We start from the raw sequence: 17,948 nt of genomic DNA on the forward strand, positions 1-17,948 counted from the left end.
ATCAGTGACCTGACCTTCCTAGTCCCCAGAGCACCTCCCCAGGGTCCTAGAGCCTGCCCCGTATAGGCCTTTTGAGGTAATTCACTCCCATTCCAACCTAGTGGAACCACCAGCCCAGCTTGTGGTACCACAGTGTGTGTTTGTTTGTTTGTTTGTTTGTTTGTTTGTTTGTTTGTTTGTTTGTTTGTTTGTTTGTGTGTGTGTGTGTGTGTGTGTGTGTGTGTGTGTGTGTGTGTGTGTGTGTGTGTGTGTGTGTGTGTGTGTGTGTGTGTGTGTGTGAGAGAGAGAGAGAGAGAGAGAGAGAGAGAGAGAGAGAGAGAGCGAGAGAGAGAGAGAGAGGGTGGGTGGGTTTATACAGTCAAAAAAGTCACATTTCCACTGTCCAACCCATTTAAACCTTTAAACTTTCAGAACTTTCACCTTTGAACACATTTACTTTCTGAGAGCATGGCTCTATTAGTAAGAGTAGCAGGTATCTCTGTGTGTGTGTGTGTGTGTGTGTGTGTGTGTGTGTGTGTGTGTGTGTGTGTGTGTGTGTGTGTGTGTGTGTGTGTGTGTGTGTGTGTGTGTGTGTGTGTGTGTGTGTGTGTGTGTGTGTGTGAGTGTGTGTGGCACATTAGTAAGAGTAGCAGGTCTGTGTCATGTTGTGTTTTGGCAGTTATTTTGAAGTGAGGATGGCAGGTTGGCATGTTTTGGGTGAGGCTGGGTGATAAGGAATGCTGATTAGGGGCAACTGGGTGTTGCTGGGGTTACCCATCTGGTTGATGAACAGAGAGAGAGGGAGAGGGAGAGAGAGGGGGGGAGAGGGGGAGAGAGAGAGGGGTAGAGAGGGAGAGAGAGAGGGGGACAGAGAGAGATAGAGAGAGGGAGAGAGAGGGGGGAGAGAGAGAGAGAGGGAGAGAGAGAGAGAGGGGGGGGAGAGAGAGAGGGGTAGAGAGGGAGAGAGAGAGGGGGAGAGAGAGGGAGAGGGAGCGAGAGAGAGAGAGAGGGAGGGAGAGAGTGAGAGAGAGATAGAGAGAAGGAGAGGTAGTATGCACCTGGGTGTTGCCGGGGTAACCCATCTGCTTGATGAAGCCCTCGGCCGTCTTCATGGCTGCCTTCCTCTCGCTGGGGTTGGCATTACGGCCTGCAGGGCCACGCAGGGCAGGGCAGGGAGTGACAGGGACAGAGCAGGAAGTGACATGGGTGGAGCAGGAAGTGACAGGGACAGAGCAGGAAGTGGCAAAATAGGAGATGAGATGAGGATTACTGGAGTTGGGTGATAATGAAGAAAGACAGAAGTGAACTTTATCCTGATGTGGGAGCAGTGTGACCCTACCCTACCCCACTCCACCCCTAACCCTCCCCCTAGGGTACCTTTCCAGATGAAGATTCTGCCGCTCTTGCCGTGGTCGAGGATGAAGCACTCGTCTGAGAGAAGGCTGCTCTGGGAGAATGGATTCTCCTCCGTCACCAGAGACACGTGCATCTCTCCACTCGCGTCTGACACCTGCCAACACACACACACGCACACGCACACGCACACGCACACGCACACGCACACGCACACGCACACGCACACACACTCAGACTCACACACAAACACACACACGCATACGTACACGTACACGCACACACACGCATAGCATGTTTTGCTACCATTCTAATAAGGTAAAACAAAATGGGTGCATAGAACTGTCAACATTTTTGTCAGTTGGTAAACTGTCAACATTCGGTTGTCAATTAATCAAATTCTTAATATTTAAAGTATTTATAATATTTAGATTGTAATGTGTGTGTGTGTGTGTATGTGTGTGCGCATGTGTGTGAGTGGTCCTGATAGAAGAACCGTGTTTATCGGCCCATCTGAGAAGGTAAATAAATAGGCATGGCGTTTGTTGTGTATTAAAAGGCTTAAAGCACTGTTAGGTTTGCCAGAGGTCAAAGGTCATGTTGTTCTTGCATCCTTGGACCCGCTCACACAGCATGATTAATATTAATGATTAATAAGTAAGAGTGTCTGTGTGTGACAGAGAGAGAGAGTGTGTGTTTATGTAAGAGAGAGTGTGTGTGCGTGTGTATGTGTGTGCATGTGTATGTAAGAGAGAGAGTGTGTGCATGTGTATGTGAGAGAGAGAGAATGTGTGTGTGTGTGTGTGCATGTGTATGTGAGAGAGAGTGTGTGTGCGCCTGTGTATGTGTGAGAGAGAGTGCGTGTGTGTGCATGTGTGTGTGAGAGAGAGAGAGTGTGTTTGTGTGTGCGTGTGTATGTGTGTGAGAGAGTATATGTGTGCCCGTGTATGTGAGAGAGAGAGAGTGTGTGTGGTCGTGTGTGTGTGTGTGTGTGTATGTGAGAGAGAGAAAGAGTGAGAGTGTGTGTGTGTGTGTGTGTTTGTGCGTGTATATGTGAGAGAGAGAGAGAGAGAGAGAGAGGGAGTGTGTGTGTGTGCGTGTGTATGTGAGAGAGAGAGAGTGTGTGTGTGTGTGTTTTGCGTGTCTATGTGTGAGAGAGAGTGTGTGTATGTATGTGTGTGTGTGTGTGTGTGAGCTTGTGTATGAGAGAGAAAGAGCTTGTGTATGTGAGAGAGAGAGAGTGTGTCTGTGTGTGTGTGGTGGCTGGTGGTTTTTAAAGTGAGGGAGGAAGGACTGTGCGCCTGGTTGCCAATGGCCTGCTTATTACGTTGGTGGCATAAGTATGTGAGATAGTTGTTTCAGGGTGTTTTTGTGGACTACAGTACTACAAAATAGCAGGCAGGGATACAATTGATACAAAGCCACCAGTGTGGCACCATTGTGCTTAAAAAGCTGGTGGGCAGCATGTCTTTGGACTAGACAAGGCCAGAAGGAAAGGATGCAAAGCCAATTAGTCAAATCAGGCCTACTCTAGATTTGAAAAACTAAATTCTAAATGTTGGGCCTACCATTTGGCCTATTTTCCCCTCAATAACTAAAGCTATTGGTTATTATTTTATTTTCAGCTGCAATTGTTTTAAGAAAAATTAAGACACAAGACCAAAAGTGTTGCCATTTAAAATGCATCATGCTCTGAATCATTCACTAACATCCTTTCCACAATATTAAACAACAAGTAACAAAGGCAACAAGTAAGAGAACATTATTTCAGAACTATGAGCATGGGCTGTTAGCCTAACATTGTTTGTGGCAAATGTGGATGTTAATGGATGTTTCAGAATATTGGTCAATGTTCATTGATCACTTAGGGGTGGACTGACTTTGACTAAATTTAGTATTAAACAGAAATATATTTTTATGTTTAGGCTATGTGTCTGTCAATGTGTCTGTTAAGCTTATATTAAACAAATAGTCCTATGGAAAAAGTACAAACCCTGAGTAAATTACCTTTTTTCTCTAAAATTGCAAAAACAAAAACTTCCTATAATTGCTGCTCAGATTATGCCAGATTGTTACAGCTATCACTCAAAGCCTGGTAGCCTAGTATGAGGCCAATGCCCAAGTGACAAGTAGGCTAATTAGAATAGATACGAAACACATCGCGTTCTGAAACATTCATTAACTATTTCCATTCAGAATGTCAGCTGAACGTGAACAGTCACACTAACAATAGGCGTATGAACGATTTAAACAAAACAGTACAGCCGATTGTGAGCTATATCTATTCTAATTCGCATACCAGTTAGCATTAACGGCATCAGTTTTACCATTGGGTTTAGTGACTTGGATTTTAGGTTTTCCTGTTGTTTTGATACTAACCTCCTGTCTGTAGCTCAATGAATGAAACAGTTTTTTCAATAAAACATGAACAATATCTTCGTTCTCCATTGCACATCCTGGAAAACGAGGCTTGGCTGGGTAACCCAACCTGAGGTCATTCTCTACTATACGAAGAGTAATGATGGACTGAAAGCACATATCTTCTGCCCTTGCCCCTTATTATCGCGGCATTAATAGATTATTTTTAATGGACCACATATCTTCTGCCCTTGCCCCTTATAATGCAACAGATGGGAGGTATTGCTACATCGCTAACGAGATATTAGCGTCTTAAACTATCCTAGCGAAACCAGTTGAAATTCCCTTACTTTGACACTTTGACAAACTAGTGAGTCAAAGACTTTCCTTACACAGTCAAACATCAAGCACGTGTTACACAAAACGGCAAATAAGCTACTTCGGCAGACAGTAGTAACCAGGAGTCTTAATGCAAACAAACATAACGCAGTAATATGCCTACGGACCCTGGTATGGCAATAGCACAGAGCCCATTCTCCATATTAAACGTCATTGTAGCGCATTAAAGCTGTTATTTTAAGGTTAGATTGCCGATCCTTACCCTTACCCTTGAGTACAATTGCCAAATACTGTTACTTTAAGGTATTAGAGTTCCTTACGTTCAGAGGCTGTTCAAAGGTTGCTCACGTTCTGAGCTTCTACAGTATTTTGGCAAACACATTCAATTTTTGGTGCATTTCAGAATAGTCAAGTAAATAAACATGATGCTGACGGTGAGTTGCAAAAAATAATCTATTAATACCGCGGTTATGAGGGCAAGGACAGAAGAATTGTGGTCCATTCTCCATCCATCATTACTCTTCGTATAGTAGAGAATGGCATCTGGTCGGGTTTACCCAGCCAAGCCTCGTTTTCGTTTTCAAAATGGCCGCGAGGGGAATAAAGCGAATGGGAGCCAAAGGGAGGACGTCCTCCGTTCAGTAGTTTCTTGTTACGATAGGGCAGGGGCGTGCAGTCATAGGAGGCAGGGGAGGCAGAGCCTCACCTGTCATTTTGAAAAGTAAAAAAAAATAAAATATTAAAAAAATATTTAAAAAAAAAAATTATAATAATGATATATATTTATGTATTATAAAATAAATATTCATATTTCTCTCGTTATCTGTGTTACGAGTGTCATTTCTGCATGATTCTGATCATTTCGAGCATTTTTATTATCAAAATCGCTGAATTTGAGCATTTCCGGTTCCCAGTGACAGTGATCAGCCATAGACATGCTGTGGACTGAGGCAAATGCATTGCTGTCTATGGACAGCTGAGCCAGTGCCTCAGTAGGGATTGCGCAATCTCTCCAAACTGGGTTTTACGCATGCGTGCGCAAGCGCAGTTGAGCTCAAAATGCATTGAAAAATATTGCTACTGAGGATTCAGTGAAGGGGGCGAGCATGAGCGCAATTCTCGGGTATATAGTCTGACGTTGGACCTCTTCTACACACTTCTACTTGACCTTGACGGCGAAAATGGAAGATTGCATTGCTAACCTGAAGCAGTTCTCAATATTGGACTTGCAGTCCAAACGTGAAATGATTAATAATGGGAGACCAATGGCGGAGCTAAAATGTTTGCTTCAAACGACGGGACCGAAGGTATTGACATTGCATTGGAGTGTTTCATGTTTTCCAACGGGACATATTCATGCAGAACACAAACCTCGCTAAAGGCTGCTAGGTGCAGTTTTGCCGTGAATGGATTAGGAGCTTGCGAGTGCAGTGCACCAACTTTAAATTATACCGGTCAGTAGAACATTTTGGTATTGTGTGCTATGTCTGTGGTGTTTAACTGTTTGCTTGTTAATTATGGAGGACTGAAAGTGCCAAAATTCAATAAATAAATACACCATCAATAATTATTTAAATGTGTCATTAATTAATTTAAATTGGAATTAAATAAATAAATGTTTCAATAAATGTGTCATTAATTAATTCAAATTGGAATTAAATACATAAATGTTTCAATAAATGTGTCATTCATTTATTAAATACCAATTCATTTTATGTAAAACAAACACATTTAATTATTTCACTATTTAATTAATTATGTCATGGTCCTGTGTTGCAGCGCATCAATAATTTATTTTATCTGTCAAACTCACCCATCAAAGTCAGTGGGCGGGGCTAACGCTGATTTAGTCTTATCCATTGCTTTAGTCTGAAGTGCCTGGAGAGAGACATTTTTCCACCGGTTCCAGCACCAAAACTTAACGTTATGGGATCTTGTGACATGTTACTTTGGTTAAAATTGTGAGTTATTCACGAGTGGTCTTCTTCCAGCGAGAACGCAAATTCATTTCGATAAAACTTAAATTTTGTTTAACTTTTTAATACCATGTAGTACCATACGACCTAAAGTTAAAGTTCTGTTTACTTGATCACTTTAGACTAGAGTTTTTGAGATGCTCCATGGACCAGCTCAGCAGTAGGCTAGTTAATTCCTCTGAAATAAACCTTTCAGCATATTCACACCTATTTGCCTTGAGAAGTTTCTTGAGAACTCTTAGAATTTTCCACGACATATAAAAGTTCTGTTTACTTGGCCATGGCTTTCTATATTTTCTCACGTAGATCAGACGAGTGGCAATGCAGTTCATGACGGGAGTTGACTAGCTACTTAACAACTGTAGCAGTAACCTACAGCAGCTAGTGCTAGTTACTACACGAACGTGCTTAGTCAAGAGCTTCTTTTTTTTCAAGTGGCAAGTCTTCTACAGTACACACAATACAAAACCAGCACTACATCACGGTCTCAGTTAATGATGCAACTACGGGTTTTCTACGAGCAGGCAATGCAGCTCATGATGGGAGTTGACTAGCATACTGTAGTAGTACCTCACGACAGCTAGCAGCTAGCTGCTACAAGAACTTGCTTAGTCAACTGTTAATATCAAGTGTAATATCACACAAAAACAACAAGCCAGATTGAAAGAGATAATGTATACAAAGCAGACAAACCAACACATTTTGATGGATGAAAGCCCTCTTTATTATTTGTAATGTGTTTGTTATTAGGTCTGTTGTCCTTCTGAACCCTGCTATCCAACTCTCCTCGTATTTCCCCATACATTTTAGCTTTCCTTACTGACTTTTCAATTTTGTTTTGCATTTCTGTTGATGGCTAAATTGCTTTCGAGGTATTTAATCCATGGTCCACTACTGGATCGATTTTCCGTTTTCTTCATCTTGCACGCTCTGGATTTTTAGCGTTTAAGAAAAAGTTTTGTTTGACACAGTGTTTAGGAATGAGGCCTGCGTCAATCCAAATATCTTGAATCGGTAAGCCTTGACTTGATGTGCAGGGTAACCAATCAGGTTTTAGGAATCCGCCCACTGACTTTGATGGGTGAGTTTGACAGATAAAATAAATTATTGATGCGCTGCAACACAGGACCATGACATAATTAATTAAATAGTGAAATAATTAAATGTGTTTTTTTTACATAAAATGAATTGGTATTTAATAAATTAATGACACATTTATGTATTTAATTCCAATTTGAATTAATTAATGACACATTTATTGAAACATTTATTTATTTAATTCCAATTTAAATTAATTAATGACACATTTAAATAATTATTGATGGTGTATTTATTTATTGAATTTTGGCACTTTCAGTCCTCCATAGTTAATACGTTGTGTAAATAAATATGTAAATGTCAACTTCGAATTCAAGTGTCCGACTTGCAAAAAAAAAGTAGCAAGCTAAGTTACATAAACCTGTCAAAAGTAGTTTGATACATTAGAAGCTACTTTCAGTTAAACAAACTGCATGCCAGTCAATGCAATTTTAGGGATCAACACAACTGTCAGTCAGAAAAAAAACGGTTGAATGGATGAAATTCGTGTGTTCGTATGTTTGTGTTGGATGTCATTGACGTTGACAGGAACTTTTTCTTTGGATTACAAAGAAGGCATCTGAAAACATATTTAGTTTCACTCGTCGCACGGACTTTTCACTTTTTAACTTTCATCATCTTCAGCTGTATCTAAATATCAACAGCATTCTAGTTATCCGGTTGTCTAGAATCTGCATGCAAACTGCCCATTTAAAATTAGGGGAGAATTCATTTTAAATATATGAGCAGCGTCTGGTGTACTTGAAATGACGATATCTATCTATCTATTTTCACTCGTCTCGCCTAAAGTGATGTACTGCTTATTTTTTGTGTTTAATGGCTGCAGGTAAGCCTGTTATGAATAAACATCAGAAAGGTCCAGGATAAATTAGCTTTCGAGGACGCTACTGCGGTACTTGATCAATAAAAGAGCTTAGCTACTGAAAAGTTACTTGGTTTTGTAAATAGCGACGTTACTGCCAAGCTACTGACAAATGTAGTGACGCAACTGCTCAATGCCCATTATTGCCGAGTTGTGTAAAAGGTTATATTTTCCCTAGACAAATTGAAATGAGCCATATCATTGGTGGGAGGGCTACATACGCTTCCTTGTAACGATTAATATCTTATTTGACACGGTGTAAAAGTTCAATTACCACACCGATTGTACGTTTAGCTGTCGTAAAAGTCAGTTAACTATTGAGCCGCATAACTTCATGTAATAATAATCGTTTAAAAGTAATAGTATTAGACAATAAAACATAAAGTTTTTTCAGTTCTGGTGAGATGACAATTTTTAAACCATAAGCATATATACATGTATGATGTATACATTTCTATTTTTTTTAAACAACTAGAGATCGGGATGACGTAATCACTTCCGGTTTCTGTGCCTCACCAGCTGTGAACCTCACCGCACGTCACTGCGATAGGGGGTGCTAATGTTATTTTAACTCAGGGAAACAAATTATAATATGCATAGTATTAAATACTGATATCAAACTGCATTTTTAAAGGAGTTTAGTCAGTTCAATTACAAAAATACATTCTCAAAAAGTTTGGGGAGGTTCTTCCTCCGTTTCCTCAATGGAAGAGCCTCCGCTGGTGTGTGTGTGTGTGTGTGTGTGCGTGTCTGTATGTGAGAGAGAGAGTGTGTGTGTGTGTGTGTGTGTGTGTGTGCGTATTTGAGAGAGACATTGTGTGTGTGTGTGAGTGTGTGTGTGAGAGAGAGAGTATGTGTGTGAGTGTAGTTATTTATCAAGTCAAATTCATCCATTGAACTGCCAGCCAAATGTGCTTGTTTTAAGTTTATATGTGGGTGTTTAGCCGTTTACCCGCAATTATGTGTGTGTGTGTGACATGCATGTAAAGTTTGGCTTTCCTGTTAGAGATGTCTTCAACTTTGTTGGTGAGTGTGTGTGTTTCTGAGTGTTTATCAGTGTGTGTGTATGTGTGTCCTATATATTCCTATGAGAAATGTAAGTGGTTTCAGTGTGTGTGTGCATACAAATGTGTGTGTGTGTGTGTGTGTGTGTGTGTGTGTGTGTGTGTGTGAGAGAGAGAGAGAATTATGTGTGTGTGTGTGTGTGTGTGTGTGTGTGTGCGTGTCTGTATGTGTGAGAGAGTGTGTGTCTGTGTGTGTGTATGCGAGTGACAGTGTGTGTGTGCGTGTGTATTTGTATGTGTGAGAGAGAGAGAGCGAGAGAGAGTGCGTGTGTGTTTGTGCATGTATATGTGAGAGAGAGAGAGAGAGAAAGAGAGATAGTGTGTCTATGTGTGTGTGTGCATTTGCGTGCCGTTTACCCGTCAGCGATTATGTGTGTGTGTGTGTGACATGCAAGTGTGATCAAAGTTGTGTTTGCGTGTGTGACACCACGTTAAGTTTGGCTTTCCTTTTAGAGATGTCATCAATTGTGTTGGTGTGTGTGTTTCTGAGTTTTTGAGTGTGTCTGTATGTGTGTATGTGTGTTTGGGTGTGTGTTTGTGTGTGTGTGTGTGTGCGCGTGTGTGTGTGTGTGTGTGTGTGTGTTTATATGTGTGTGTGTGATACCATATAAAGTTTGGCCATTTTTCTGTTAGAGATGTCAGCAACGCTATCGTCATTATCATCTCCTTCTGGCAGATCAGGCTTTTTTCCAAGAACCTGAAACCACATAGAACAATCTCTCACAACTGTCACACACACACAAACTGAAACCAAAGAGATTATGCACTCACAATTGTCCTCACACACACACACACACACACACACACACACACACACACACACACACACACAAACACACACACTGAAACCACAGAGAACATGCACTCACAACTGTCCTCACACACACACACACACACACACACACACACACACACACACACACACACACACTGAAACCACAGAGAACATGCACTCACAACTGTCCTCACACACACACACACACACACACACACACTGAAACCACAGAGAACATGCACTCACAACTGCCCTTACACACACACACACACTTAGAGAGCTACATATAAGTGTGAGTTTGTAGAGATACAGTGGAGTTAGAGTAGAGAACAGTTGAGTGTAAGAGTAAAGTAGAGTAGAGTAGAGCTTATACCTGTGTTACCTCTGCAGGCTCACTCCCCTCCTCCACTACCACCAGCCGAGCACGTCCGTTCCTCTCGTTGTCACGGATACCAATAGCAACCTGAGTGGCCTTCAGCCTCTCGAACCTGTTGCAGGAGGATCCACACCACTGGTAGATGACCTGTAGGGGGCGACAGCTTTTATCTGGTCAGCTCTCTAAACATCTAGCATGTGTGTGTGTATATATGTGTGTGTGTGTGTGTGTGTGTGTGTGTGTGTGTGTGTGTGTGTGTGTGTGTGATAGAGAGAGTGTGTGTGTGTATGTATGTATGTGTGTGTGTGTGTGTGTGTGATAGAGAGAGTGTGTGTGTGTGTATGTGTGTGTGTGTGTGTGTGCGCGCGTGTGTGTGTGAGAGAGAGTTTGTGTGTGTGTGTGTGTGTATGTGTGTGTGTGTGTGTGTGTGTGTGTGTGTGTGTGTGTGTGCGTGTGTGCGTGTGACTGAGAGACAGAGTGTGTGTATGTGTGTGTGTGTGTGTGTGTGAGAGAGAGAGAGATGAACACCCAGATTTAATATATGTATCGCGAAATACGTAAAAGCTTGTCATGACAGCCACGAGACATAATTTTCTGGTTATGTATTTACTTCCTTGTTTTGTTTTATTTATTCATTTACTTTTATCTTTTATCATTATTATTATTTTTATCTTTTTTCTTTCCCTTAATGCTGATCTCTGTGTGTGTGTGTGTGTGTGTGTGTGTGTGTGTGTGTGTGTGTGTGTGTGTGTGTGTGTGTGTGTGTGTGTGTTGTTATCAGTATTATCACTAATGTTGCTGTTATCTGCTGTATGTATCGCGCATTCATGCCAATAAAGCCATTTGAAATTGAAATTGAAATTGAGAGAGAGCAGAAGCAGTTCCGAAGTTCCGAAGATTCCAAACAGTAACAAATCAGCCAAGCTCCTCTGAAGCATCAAACAAAATTGTAATTCCTTTGGAAAAAGACAAGAATTTAAAGGAAAAAAAGGTGGATAAGCGTAGGGGAACACCCAGAGACTGAAATGAACTTCACCTGACAAGTAAGAACTTCGGAATTAGTAGCAAATAGTCAGTTTTTTTTTTTCTGGGTAACTGCAACTGCTACACTAGCAGCTGCCGTTCCCATAGCAACATATTGCATTGTATTGTTCAAAGAAATCTACAACTGCTAAAAGGCTAAATATAGCCCAATGAAGAAAAGATAACAAGAAAAAGATCATTATTATTTTATTTTTATTTTTATCTTATTTTTATTATTTATTTATTATTTAGAATGAACCAGTATATTTCTTTTTGAAAGTTCAAACAGTGGAACTAACTGACAACCAACAACCTTTTGATGTGCCAATATTTTTGATGTGACAATATTTTTTACTTTAAGAAGAAACAATGAAGAATTGCCAAACTATGACAAGCACTGTTGAGATAATACTACCAGAACAAGTCAAATCTATAAAGGAAAAGAAAGACTATAAACTAAAAAAGTTAATTGAAATGCCAGAGACTCTCACTGCTGACTACAAGATCGTAGCAGGAGTTAAGGTGAGATGTGACCTCCTTTTCTTCACCAAATCTCCAGGAGCTTGGCATACAGCCCTGTGCCACACATATAAAAAAGTGAAAAAGTGTGGCACAAGCAAAGGGAGGCAAATAACAATTGATGAAGATGACACAAACAATGGCAAATTCACTGTCAATATTTATAACAACGGCACCGTCATGGTCCAGGGCTCAGAACATAGCCTTGACAACTTTGAAAAGTGTTTCAGCTCTCTTGTAGATATAGCCAACACCAAAGACTCAAAATTTTATCAGGAGGTCATAAAGACGAAGGCCAAACCTGCCTCAGTACCCACATCTACAGAAATCACATCCCTAAAGACTGGACTGTCCAATCTAGAGAGGGAATTTGTTGACTTCAGAGAGACCAACCTGAATAGTGAAGTGCTGAACACCCTTATTAACACCCAGAAAATAGAAACACAGACTCTTAAGGTGCGCAATGAGGGATCTCGAAGAGAACAATCTGGCTTAGCAGAGGGAGATACGTCGCCTCAGAGACGAGAACCTCAGGCAGGCCGAGGAACTCCAGAAGGATATGTCTGACACCTGTCTAGCCCTGCAAACAGCGATGCGCTGCTTCAGTGACGAGCACTTCAGACAAGTAGAGGAGCTCCAGAGGGACCTAAAAGAGACCCGCCTGGCCCTACAGACGGAGATGGGTTGCCTCAGAGACGAGCATCGCAGACAAATGGAAGAGCTCCAGAGGGACCATCAAACACTGAGGGAAGATTGGAGGAAAAGTCCAACAACACCCGTGGATAAGGATTCTAAATCAGTCCCCTCTCCTTCTCCAGCCACCCCTCACAACAGCACCATACAACCATCAAAGGAGGACACCATAAAACCATCCAAGACAGCTACCCTAAAACTAAACAAACCTCAGACCTCAAAAAACACCTTACAAAAGAGAGAAATTCAGGACCCAGGTCAAGTAAGACCCCAACATGAACAAGATAATCCAGAAATTGTCCTTCTCAGTGACTCAAATGGAAAATTCCTGAACATAAACCGCCTATTCCCAAAGAAAAGAGTGATAAAACTCTGGTGCCCGACCATAATGTGTGTTCCACAGCTGCTTGAGGATGAAAGACTGAAAGGTGCCACACACATCATCATTCACACCGGTACAAATTACCTCACGTCAGGAAAAACAGACATTGCACTGACTCTGAGCAAGGTGGCAAATACAGCAGCCACAACAGCACCAGCAGCAAAAATCATTGTATCATCCCTCCTCCCCAGACTAGACAAACCTCCTCAGATAATACAGCAAATCAACGAGGATCTACAAAAGCTTTGCACCCCTGTTCCAGAAATTCACCTGGTCAAACATCCCAATATCCGCCTTGAACACATGTATGACCACATCCATCTGAACAAAAGAGGAATCAGCATATTAGCTAAGGCAATGAAAGACACTGCATATGGTCGCAGTGGAGGGGGGCAAAATGAAACAATCCATCAGCAAACTCCTGCAAAAACCCCACCATTCATCCCATTCTCAATGAGTACCAGCATACAACAAAAAACACTGATCAAGGAGCGAGCATCAGCAACTCACACTCAAGACAACTATGCATCTATGGCTGCAGGACAAAGCCAAGACACCTACACAAGTGTGGGTACAGCTCTGAGCCAGCACAACTACACAACAGTGAGTGATGCCCAGAGTCATGAGAGCTATGCAGCAGTGGCAGCAAAACAAACTAAGCCCCTGGACAAACAAAGCCAAGTCAGAGATATGCTGGCCCTGATCTGCTCCACATTACTAAATTGACCAGTCCCATAGGCCTTAAGTATGTACAAGCCTTAACTCCCCCCCCCTCCCCCCCTCTCTTTTGTTATTGCATTTTAAGTATATAATTGCATTAAGTTCCACTTGTGAGAACATCTAAAAATATATATTCTATATATTACAATGACATTTAGTATAATTAGCTGGAATATGCAGGGATTATACTCTTCTACTTTTGGTTTAAAGACATCTGACCCTAATTTCCAAATCTCTATTAGAAATGTTGATATTATTATTCTACTTGAAACATGGGCCAACAAAGATCTTAGAACCGACTGCCCATGCAACTATAAGGCAGTAGTCATCCCCCCAATGAAACAGCCTAAAGTAAAACATGGCCGGATATCAGGGGGGCTTATAATATGGTATAAAGAAACTTAGGAAATCACATTCAAACTGATCAGGGGCCGTATTCACAAAGAATCTTAGGGCTAAAAGTAGGTCATAAGTGGCGAATTTAGGAGAAACTCCTAAAAATAATGGGCGTGTCAGTCTTAAATGTAGGACTCCTAATTTTTTTTACTAAGAGCAATTCACAAAATATTTTATCCCTAAAAGTAGCACCTAAGTATAGGACAGCTTAAAACTCTTCATGTGGACTCCTAAATCACTAAGACCTATTCACAAAAAATCGTAAGGTGGCTGCAGCCGACTTGGAATTGATAAAAGACATTGCTTAAACCGTGAAGGTATTAATATTGTCGTAGAATTAGCGCGGGATGCAATGACGCCTTTAAACAACGATGTGTCCCGAAGTGAAATGTTTGGAAACATAAAGATAAAGATTCGCGGAAAACGCAACTGACGACACTGGGAATCATCAGTCAGCCGTTTAATTCATCAAACTATCAACGCACTGTAGACCCCACATCATCCAACAGTTTATCCAGTTGCTTTTGGACAATCGCCTATTACACAATATCAAAGTAAATTCCATGGCGATCGCAGGAATGTCCAGTGACGGGACACACATTACAATAATTCGTCCACCGTGGCCTGGATGTACCGATGACTCGTGCATTTCAACGGAGAGCGGTCGCAGGTTTTTGAGAACTTACCAGCTGGATGCCTCTGGGGTGACAGTGGCTATTGGTCCTGGGACCAGTAGGCTTTCGCCTAGGCTACGGTTCACGTTCGTTTCGCTTTGATCAATTAAGATTGGAGGGCTTGAAGGGCCGTATGTGCTGATATTTGAAGTGGTCAAGGGCTGGAAATATAATAGCCTAACAGTTTGCTGGGTGCTTTAATTAATACTGCCTTGATTACATGCAATTGCCATATTATATATTGATCGCTTTCTATTTATCTTATCGTGCAAATTGTCATTCCCGTTGGATGCACAAACTTGTCATCATGCGTGTGCATTCTGCTAACTGCACTGTCCATAACTATTTAATATGACTTAATTTGAAGCCTAGGTTATTCTCTTATTTTCAGTTGATATAGTGGGATTGTTAGAGGGACGTCACGAATGAGTTTTTAATGAGAGAGCCTGTCAACAACCAATCACCATCCTCACCCCTTTCTAAACTCGTGCATGAGAATCGTCGTCATCCATAGCAACGGAGTTTTTATCTTAAGCTTAGGAGTTGGTATTATCCTTAGTATGAGTAGGTCTCAGAGCCGTTGTGAATCACTTTTAAGAAATTACTCCTACGTAAAAGGTTTTAGCGCGAGTTAGGAGCACTCCTAGTGGTAAGATAAAAGGCTTTGTGAATACGGCCTCTGGTGGTACTCCATCCACACCTTTACTGGCCTGGCTGTGTGGCATGGAGCATTGCCCTGCTGGAAAAAACACTTCTCAGAGTTGGGGAACATTGTCAGAGCAAAAGGAAGCAAGTTTTTCTTCCGGGACAACGTTGTACTTTGCCTGGCTGAGGTTTTGTAAAAGACCATAAGGATTGAACCAAAGCGGACTGGAGGGTCTTCTAAGTTCGTCTTCTCTGATGAGTCCAATTTCACAGTAGGTGCAAGACTCTGTGGCTTGTAGGCCTCTCCAGGTCTCCTTCTAACCATCAGACGACCATGTGTTGGGCAAAGCTGAAAATTGGACTTCTAAGTTCGTCTTCTCTGATGAGTCCAATTTTCAGCTTTGACCAACACAATGTTCCCCAACTCTGAGAAGTGTTTTTTCCAGCAGGGCAATGCTCCATGCCACACAGCCAGGCCAGTAAAGGTGTGGATGGAGTACCACCAGATCAGGACCCTGTCATGGCCAGCCCAATTTCGAGACCTGAATCCCATAAAAAACCTCTGAAATGTGATCAAGAGGAAGATGGATGGTCACAAGCCATGAAAAGAATCCGAGCTGCTTGAATTCTTGCGCCAGGAGTAGCATAAAGTCACCCAACGGCAATGTGAAAGACTGGTGGAGAGCATGCCAAGACACATGAAAGTTGTGATTTTAAATCAAGGTTATTCCACCAAATATTGATTTCTGAACTCTTCCTAAGTTAAATCATTAGTATTGTGTAGTTTTAAAATGAATATGAGCTTGTTTTCTTTGCATTATTCGAGATCTGAAGACACTGCATCTTTTTTGCTATTTTGACCAATTGTCATTTTTCTGCAAATAAATGATCTAAATGACAATATTTTTATTTGAAATTTGGTAGGAATGTTGCCAGTAGGTTATAGAATAAAACAAAAATGTACATTTAACACATACCAATAAATAGTAAAAGCAGAGAAACTGATAATTTTGAAGTGGTCTCTTAATTTTTTCCGCGGCTGTACATGCCACCTATAAACTCCCCCTATTATGATGAAATGGCATTTGAAAATCTCCAAAATGAAATAATTAAATTCCAAGGGAAAGGGTCTGTCTTTCTCTGTGGTGACTTATTAGCCAGAACTGGCAAGGAAATTGATTACATACATTCAGAAGGGGACAATCACATATTTGGCGCAAATGTATTGAACATAGAATTTCCCGCTAAGAGGGAAAGTTTTGATACCATAACAAACAAAAGTGGAAAACAACTGTTAAAGCTATGCAAAAATCTTGGAATACATATATTAAATGGTAGAACAGCTGGAGACGTTCTAGGAAAAGACACATATTGCTCATATTTGGGTAACAGTGTGATAGGCTATGGCATAACAGACATGCCACATAGAAAAATAAAAGCTTTCATGGTTATGCCACAACTGCCATTATCAGACCACTGCCAAATAAAAATTCTCTTGAACATTGACAGAATGTCAATCCAAAATGACAACCAATCACTATTCCCCATTCCGTATAAACACAAATTGGACAATGATAGTCCAGAAAAATATGAATCAGCATCCTATAGCATATTGATAGAAAACATGCTATTTACTTTTTTATTTTCAATTTTCACCCATGAAAGAGCCAGCATTGACGCAGCTGCAGAAGAGCTAACAAAAATACTCTTTAAGATTGGCCATATGGCAGGTGTCATAGAAAAAAGGAGAACTCCAAGAAAGGAAAAATGTTCAAGAGAAAAGTGGTTTGACAAGGAATGTTTTAGGGCAAAGCATGTCCTTAGAAAACTTTCTAATATGAAGCACAGAGACCCTGCTAATAAGGATGTACGGTCAGAGTACTTAGATGCCTTGAAACAATACAAAAGGCTTCTGAGGTCAAAGAAAACAGATTTCATGACATATAAACTTGAACAGATTGAGGAAGCCATTGATACCAACTCATTTTGGAAAAAATGGCACCAATTAGATAACTCCAAACAAAAGGGCTCAATATCTTTTGTCATTTCAAAGTGATCTAGACAGCCCAATAACAATATCTGAGCTAAATGAAAAGATTAAATCATTGAAAACCGGAAAAACCTGTGGAATTGACAACATCTCAGCAGAAATGCTAAAAAATAGTACACCATTAATAAAAATAGCAATCCTCAAACTGTTCAATCTCGTCATGATATCTGGATATTTTCCTTTGGTATGGAAAGAAGGCTTAATAACACCAGTATATAAAAATGGTGATAAAATGAAGGGGCATCTGTGTTACAAGCATTCTTGGCAATATGTTCTGCAACATACTTAAGACAAGAATACGTACCTACCTAGAGAGCAATAACACCTTATGCAAGAGTCAGATTGGATTCCTCCCAGAATTTAGAACTACAGACTACATTTATACTCTCCACTCACTTACAGAACAATATGTCCATAAAACAACTAAAGGAAAGATCTATGCATGCTTTGTCGATTTTAAAAAGGCATTTGATTTCATCTGGCATGAGGGCATGCTACTGAAAATAATTGAGAGTGGCATAACAGGAAATCTCTACTCTATAATAAAAGATATGTACAAGGAAAATAAATGCTGTGTCAAGATTAACAACTCTAGAACAGAATTATTTAAACAAGGCAGAGGAGTTCGGCAGGGTTCCAGCCTAAGCCCAATACTCTTCAATATAT

The 17,948-nt window shown here is 40.8% G+C and overlaps 1 protein-coding gene across 1 annotated transcript in view; it reads right to left on the minus strand.

Annotated features, from left to right (window-relative positions):
- scin (scinderin) overlaps positions 1-17,948 on the minus strand; it is a gene marked incomplete at its 5' end in the record, with an annotated part of 80,604 nt that overhangs the window by 51,755 nt on the left and 10,901 nt on the right. The window contains 4 exons of the mRNA XM_080851467.1: positions 1,038-1,126; positions 1,357-1,489; positions 9,634-9,726; positions 10,178-10,327. Coding sequence (XP_080707593.1) covers positions 1,038-1,126; positions 1,357-1,489; positions 9,634-9,726; positions 10,178-10,327 — 465 coding nt within the window. The remainder of the gene's footprint in view (positions 1-1,037; positions 1,127-1,356; positions 1,490-9,633; positions 9,727-10,177; positions 10,328-17,948) is intronic.

Source organism: Sprattus sprattus (genome assembly GCF_963457725.1).
Source record: "Sprattus sprattus genome assembly, chromosome: 14".
NCBI lineage: Eukaryota > Metazoa > Chordata > Actinopteri > Clupeiformes > Clupeidae > Sprattus > Sprattus sprattus.